The sequence below is a fragment of a genome (genome assembly GCF_019968955.1).
Source record: "MAG: Porospora cf. gigantea A chromosome Unknown PgA_NODE_204_length_29191_cov_356.279, whole genome shotgun sequence".
NCBI lineage: Eukaryota > Apicomplexa > Conoidasida > Eugregarinorida > Porosporidae > Porospora > Porospora cf. gigantea A.
The window spans coordinates 22028-29191 of NW_027151491.1; the positions used below are offsets into that span (position 1 = coordinate 22028).

Below are 7164 nucleotides of genomic sequence, written 5' to 3' on the forward strand. Positions count from 1 at the left end.
TCTCCATCGTTCGCAGATTTCGCTCGCTGTGGGGGTTGACCAAATAGCTGAGCCCGTCAATTTGAACGCCTTGATTGCAGAGCATCAATGTGAGGAAAACCATCGTCACCGTCCACATATGGCCTTCGCGGCTAGACGGAGCTTTCACAGCGGACTCTGGGGGCTGGTAGTGATCTGCGGTGAGTAGAGGCAGCAACGACTCGGGCATAAGTCTCTCCAACGTCTCTGCGTTTCCGGTCAGGCTGAGAACTACATACTTGTACATTTCTACAAGTTCTGCTGGTTGCTTGTCTACGAATCTCTCTCCTAATTCGTCTGTCAACTCGATCACAGCGGTGATTGCGCGCGGCAGTTCAACAGTCCAACGGCCAGCACTCTTCTGTTGAAGGGCATGAAGGGTAGGATACTCCATGATGGGATTGTGGTTTTTTTTAGTTAGACCACTAGCGCAATCAAAAACAGACACAAAGCGCCTATTGACATACGAAGGCCGCTGTTTCCACCCTCTCCACCGGTGGTTTGGCCATTAACATTGAACGAGTAGGAGAGTTCTCGATCCGCTTTCTGGTTCACAGGCAATTCGTCAAGGATAGCACAGACAGCATCCAACATGCTGGCACCCAGGTCAATCGACTGCGCAGGACTCCACACACGCCCACCTCCGGTAGTCGTCCTACGGAATGGCATTTCGAGGGTGTACCCGAAGCCATCCTTAAAACGATACACCACGCTAGAGTCAGAGTAGTACGGCATATCCGGCTCGGTGGGAAATCCATACATGTTCTCTCCGGTGAAGACTCCGCCAGAGGCCTCAACGAAGGCATCGTTGAAGGTGTTGTACATCGCAGCCAGCTTTTCCGAGACGACGTCCAGGAATAGGTTGCCAGTTTGGTACCACACGCCGAACGAGTCGTCGGTGGTCTCATCTTGGTGCACGTCCACCATCATAGAGACACCTTCTTCCACCATCTTCCCAAGGACAAAATGTACTTCGGGGGCCGCCTGCAAGGAGGGGAAGTCCCATACGCGATTGAGGTTGCTTCCCATCGCATTGGTTCTGTGGTATCCATTGGCTAGTCCGTCAACGTTGAGGGCCGGCACCACGTGCACCACCGCTTCCTCCCGCACTCTCCTCGCACAAGGGGAGTCCGAATCCAGCGCGTCAGTGAAGCCGTATACGAAGTAGCTTCCTTGAGTTTCACCAGGATGACTGCGCCCGATGACCCAGATCTTCTTCTTCTCAGGATCATGCTGGCCGTAGGTCAAGCGGTAAATAGCGCGCCGTTGCACAGACATCCCTATCTGCTCCAGAGAAGCGCTGCTGTTCACCTGGCGGTGGCCCAGAAAATTAAGGTAGGTCTCGTAGTTGTACATAGGCTGGTACCCAATATGCACCAGCGGCTCATAAGGCGTATACTCCACCACCACTGACGACTCGCCCTCCACTGTATTGTCCACTGACCACCAGGTCTGACGGTCGTGAGAGAACCAAACCGGTTGGCCCTTGCCCATAGTGTAACCCGCCGCCCATGTAGCGTCCAGACCGTTAACAACTTCGAACCTGGCTCGCCGACCAGGGGTCAGTCCATCGACGGTGACGGAGAAGCTCTGCATAAACACCGCATCGTCGTAGGCGGAATATTCGTCTGGCTTCAGGTAGACTTTGATGTTGTGAGGGTCGGAGACGTCGTCGTCGCTGCGGATCTCACATCGAGCTCCTTCGTGCATACAGGTTGCATGTCTTCTCCACAAAGGGGTAACTCCCTGGACTTCAAGGATGGGATTTTCTGGGTCCTCATCGTTGAAGGTGACTGACGACGCGAGGCGCTGATCGATGAATCTCCGGTACAACGCGTCGTGGTGGAATTCGACCTCCCTTCCGGCTTTCAGGCGCCTCTCGGAACTGGAAGCTACCTTTCTAACTGCATACGACACAGAGTTGGCGTGGAACTGTATGCCCTCATAAGGCATTACGGAGTCGCGCACGGCGTGAAGGCCCCACATCAACGCCGCTCCGACCTGACGTCCGTGTTTTGAACCGAAAACGCTGTCCTCGTCCTTCATACCGTTGTTGAAGTAAGCCTCACAAGAGTACACTCCAGGCATTTCCACTGTGATTCCTACGGCTCCGTAGCGGTCTTGCGGCCACGTATCGCCGTACAAAGGGTGGTAGCCCGGTTTGAGACCCTTGTACATACCAGCGCCGGTCCCTACAGTGTCGTAGCCAGTCCACAACTCGTTGGAATGTTCCTTAGCCGCAGAGTCGAAGGTTGTGCGCATCGTATTGTAGATTAGCTTGTTTGCGTGGAGGTCAGATGTCGAAACGGGATTGACAGCCCCTTGTAGCAGCCACTTTATCCCTGCGGGTCGCGGTACGCACGAAGTATCGAACGCGTCATTCAAGGTCTTCGAGTCACGCATAACGTCCTGGACCCACCAGTCGACCAGTCCATAGTACTTGGCCTCGGGCTGCGCAGGACACCCCCGATCGTCTAGTCGCCGCTCCACAGTGCTAAGGTAGCCTTCTTCCTGGGTCACTGGCACAGCCGTGTCTTCCACATCGATGCCATTCGGCCAATAGACTGTCACGTGCTTGTCCGCAGCAGCCATGTGAAGGTCGATGTTGAAGGACACCCCCTTCCGATCCATTTGATTTTGGACGTAAAGGATTTCGGGAGTCGTGTCCATCTGTGCGTTCACCCAATCGCGGTTCTGGTTGTGACCCGCCCCGTTGGTGCGCCAGTTTCCCTGTCCCGCGCCATCGGGATTGATTTGGGGTACTACGTAGAACACGAACCGATCGAGCAAGTCCTCGGCGAGGGCCTTCTCCGAAGGAGACGGCTTTGTCAGCAGATCTATGATGCCCGCAGCACTGTACCCTCCTATAACTTCCCCTGGGTGCTGCCTTGCGACCGCCCATACAGCTGGTTTCAGCGAATTTAGCGCCGGAGGCGATGCTGAAGACAAATCCACAACTGCAGGCGCCGAGGTGTCCCGCGACGCACTTCCTATCTGCACCATGTAGATAGGAAGGTTGTAGTGCGATTCGCCTATCATCGCGACATCGACCACACTTTTCCTGGATTGTATCTCAGAGATGTACGATATAACGTTGTCGGGAGTGTGCGGCTCCATAAGAGCCAGGTAGATGACATCGTGGGCAGGAGTGACATCCACGTGTATCTCATTCCCTACGATCTCGGTAGTCTTTAGAGGGTACCAAGTGTTGCTGCATTGCTCAGGCACCCCACTCCCACCGATCGTACGAATACCGTACCCTATAGGCGAACGGATGAGCTGCTCCATGCGGCGGGCACTTTACCGCCGCTGCCGCAGCATTCTTACAGGTGGTGTCCGCCTTGTCCAGCGGGACACCGTTCCAACGGACTTCTCTCATCATACACTGCTCATAGGTCGCGACGTCTTCGAAGCGCTGAGTGTTGCCTAAGTTGTAGACCTTGAGTCCGTCATTTTCGATGATAATTTTTGTAGGTTCTCCTTTTCTGTGGTTGACTGCGAAATAGAACCACAACCCCCACACTCGAGCGTCGGCAACCGAGATGCGGTCAGGGCGCACCCTGACCCTTATCTCAGGCGGATTCGCAGCGGGTTTCCAACTGACAAATTCGGCGTTGCCAGACTCAAACGTGGAGTGGGTCAGGAAACGAGCCTGCCAGTTTTCAGCCTGGTGTCGATCCTCATCGGAGGTGAACGTATCGGCCAGCGTTGCAGCGTCATACCCGTACCGGCGATTACCAAGAACTATAGACCATGTCAGAAATGACCAGAGCTTGGTCATTTTTCGAATTCTAATTATTTCTGACTAACGTTGTGCACCGTTATGATTCTTAGGTCATTTGATACGTAGGACTGATCGGTGTGAAGGGGCAGGACACTAGCGCCATGACTGGTCGGTGGTCACTCATCTGTAGGGTTTGGACGGAGGAGTACGCCCTGCACTCCACCTGGGAGTTAGATGGTACCTCACAGTCAACTGATCGCCCTCCCAGTAGTACTCGGTCGCACCACGCCGGCACTCTGCTCTTCTCGAAGGCGTTTGACCGAATTATGTACTTGTAGGTCGGTGGAAATTGCTGAGTCAATGCGATTTCGGAAGAGTTCAATTCGGACACGTCGATGAGGTCCATCATTGGAGGCATGTGCAGTCGACGACATATGGCCAATTGGTCTCGAGTGAAAAGATCTCGTGACTGACCGTTGAGCACCATGCGTATCACTCGCTCAGAGTCCATCGACACGTCAGGGCGAAAGTTAAAGTCACCCCCCAAAATCAGCACGTCGACGTCGGAGGTATCCCGAGTGCTCTCGGGAACCCCACTATCCGAATCGCTGCGTCCTGAGATCCTCAGCTACCCACACAGAATCATCCGCGGTCGCCGTTTTGAAGGCTTGTCGGATCACAGACCGAAGCTGCATTCTCCGTTCGTCGAACCTGCTCGTTCCAGGCGTGAGATGCACGTTTCCGAAGACATATGACTCCCGCCCAACGTTACACCTGAAGAGCACGGCGCCTTTGTTGCCCATTTGCCCACGAAACCCGAGCTTGATCTCCTCGATGGAGAGGTTCGACATCTGTTCTACAACAGTGTCACGCACGAACACTGTGAGGTACAAGCCTACGAGCCCGCGAGAGCGTACCTTCAGGTAGTTTGGCCCCAGAGCCATCCGCAGAGCGAATTCCAAGCTCCACTCTTTGTCCTTGTCGGACTGCTGCAGCAGCACGCGCACACCAGTGAGCTCCACGAGCTCTTGTATACACACGACGTAGACGTCAGCGAGGACCTTGTCGACCATCAACCACTCCCGAAGGCCAGGCTGGTCCTGTTCCCCAGGCGACTTGCCGGCAACGTTGTAGGTTCCCGTCCAAATCAGCAGCCTGTCGCGCTCTTCCTTGTTGCAGGACGCAACCTTGCTGGGGGGAAGACTCTTCGTGGTGCGACGAGGCGCTGCCGGCGTGCATGGAGTCCAGTTTAGCAGCACCTGCAGGCACTCCTGCCTAAAGTTGTCTTCGAATGTATTCTGATAGAGGCGTCCTATAGACCTAAACACGTGGTCGGCGTTCGTTGACCAACTTGCCTTTCCGTTCTTAATCAAAGCTGACAGCACGCTGCCAGTACCTGTGTAGGCGTACGAGATCTTATCCCCGTGGTCAGCCCACACAGACCCCAACTGCTCCCTCAGAGCGCTCGGTACAAACGAGGAGTCGTCTTCGTTGAAGAAGAGATGCTTGTCGTATACAATGGGTCGGTAGGCCGTCAGAGCGCAAGGCGCTTCTTGTCCGCCGAAGTAGGTGAAGATCACGTCCTTGGCAGACAGCTGTCCGACTACCGAGTTCTTGACCTTCAGTGGGGTGCCCTGCACTTCCATCATCTTCATTGCGGGGGCCACGCAGATGTTTTTCAACCCCCGCTCACCCAGGTAGGCGCTCAGCCACCAGAACGCGACATACATCTGAAGTGCGTTAGTGCGATCAAGACAGTCCAAGCAGTTGGTTCGGATCACGCCAGCCTGACATTGGAAAGTGTCGCCGGAAGTCCACAGCGGCCGCTCCACAAAGGCACCGGATGCATAGAGCGCCTGCTGCGTGAACTCACTTCTGTAGAGCGTCTCCAGTGCACCTTCTAGTCCCTTGGCCTTCACCTGGCTGTGGAAGTCCCAGTTGGTGTGCTGGATGGTGGGAGGCCTGCCTCCCTCGTCTGTCTGCTTAACCCGCTCGTAGTTCCTCTGCTCAGACGTCGTGTAAAGTCGCAGTGCCTCCACTAGCGATTTGGTCAATCTAGGCTCTTGCTGCCTGGTTGTCGACAAGAGGTTCATGTAGTACACATCGCCATACTGACGGGCGAGCTCGTCGTGATGAATCTTAAACGACTGGGGAGAGTCCTTGTACGTCTTCGTCAGCACTGGAGGAGGGTTGATGATCATGCCGTTCTGCTCCCAGTGGAGCGGCACAGACCCCCGAATCTGAACTGATGCCGCCCATCCGCAACCAGGTGGAAGCGACGCTCCTTGCTGCATGGACTCGCGGTGTAACGGCACTAGAGTCTCAGGGCGCATACGTCCGACATGTAGGATGGTTTCAGTTTCGCAGAAATTTGCTACGTGACCCTCGTCGTCGATGCCTCGGTGGTTGTAGCGCGTGCCACCACGACGCATGGACCGCCGACAAACTGCATAAAGCGGCGCCCGAACTCTCACTCAGAATCATCTCCACCGAGTGCAGAGGATGCTCCACAAAAAGCGACGACACTGAGCCTTGAGTTATCGGCACTAACCAGTTCAGGTCGACTCCAGCCTTGATGAAGGGCGTCACAAGGTGATGGTTCCAGAGGTATTGCCTTTTCCAGCAGTCGACATAGCTAGGTTCATTTAACCTGGTTCGCTCCATTTCAAGGATGTACTTGGGAGGCGGGTCGACATTTTCAGTCTGGACAGCACGCCAACACGGAAGCATCTGCGGCCTGGAAGACAAGTTTGTAGACGCGCTCTCTAGCGCGCGGTGTTGAAGGGTTCGAGAGAAGTCTATGTCGTAGGAGAAGTAGAACCCCGAGGACAGCAGCTTCTCTATACCTCGCACCAGATTGGCTGCACGCTCGCCGATATAAAAAGAAAGCCGTCCAGCGCCGTCAGGCTCATCTGCTTCCACCCGCGGCATCGGTGAGAAGCTGCGGGGACGGGCCCGAGGCTCCGTCGGTGTCGCCCCGTCGGTGAAGAACCCGTCCTCTCTGAGGAGTGACGGTTCGTCCCTCAGGAGAGAAGGCGTGGACGACATTCCAGGGAACGTCTCCGAAATACCACTTGGAAATACTATACTCTGCAGCCGGTCTAATGGAAAGTCGAATGGCACGAGGCAGATCTTCTTGGCGCCCATAATGGCTCTCTCGGGTTGAACAGCCCACTCCTCATCAAAATGCGCAGACTGTACAGCCGTGGCTAAATCCATATCCAAGAGTGACAAGTCGGGCGTGCTGATGTCACCACGAGACACGTCCAGCGTAACGTGCAGCGGAAACGACGCCACCGTCTCAGACTTCAGAACGGTGGCCAAGAACTGGCGGGTAGACGTTCCACAAGGGATGGTCATGATCCCGAGGATGGCGTCGCAGTGGAATGTGCACTCCAAGTTGCCCAATCTAGACGCCGGCA

The 7164-nt window shown here is 55.2% G+C and overlaps 2 protein-coding genes across 5 annotated transcripts; both read right to left on the reverse strand.

The window, feature by feature from the left end:
• Positions 1 to 435: 435 nt before the first annotated feature.
• On the reverse strand, positions 436 to 3799 carry KVP18_003348 (uncharacterized protein; the record flags this gene model as incomplete). Of its 2 annotated transcripts, none has more annotated exons than XM_067955015.1 (2): positions 436 to 3229; positions 3258 to 3799. In XM_067955015.1, 2 exons carry the CDS (start codon positions 3797 to 3799, stop codon positions 436 to 438), a joined length of 3336 nt encoding a protein of 1111 aa, XP_067811665.1.
• Positions 3800 to 3848: 49 nt separating this feature from the next.
• KVP18_003339 (uncharacterized protein) lies at positions 3849 to 7102 on the reverse strand (the record flags this gene model as incomplete). Of its 3 annotated transcripts, XM_067954996.1 has the most annotated exons (3): positions 3849 to 4350; positions 4379 to 6188; positions 6217 to 7102. In XM_067954996.1, the coding sequence occupies 3 exons, from the start codon at positions 7100 to 7102 to the stop codon at positions 3849 to 3851; spliced, it is 3198 nt and encodes a 1065-aa protein (XP_067811646.1). The 3 variants fall into 3 exon arrangements, with proteins under 3 accessions (XP_067811646.1, XP_067811647.1, XP_067811648.1); XM_067954998.1 differs by having other exon boundaries at positions 4339 to 6188; XM_067954997.1 differs by lacking the exons at positions 4379 to 6188; positions 6217 to 7102 and having other exon boundaries at positions 3849 to 4253.
• Positions 7103 to 7164: the final 62 nt, after the last annotated feature.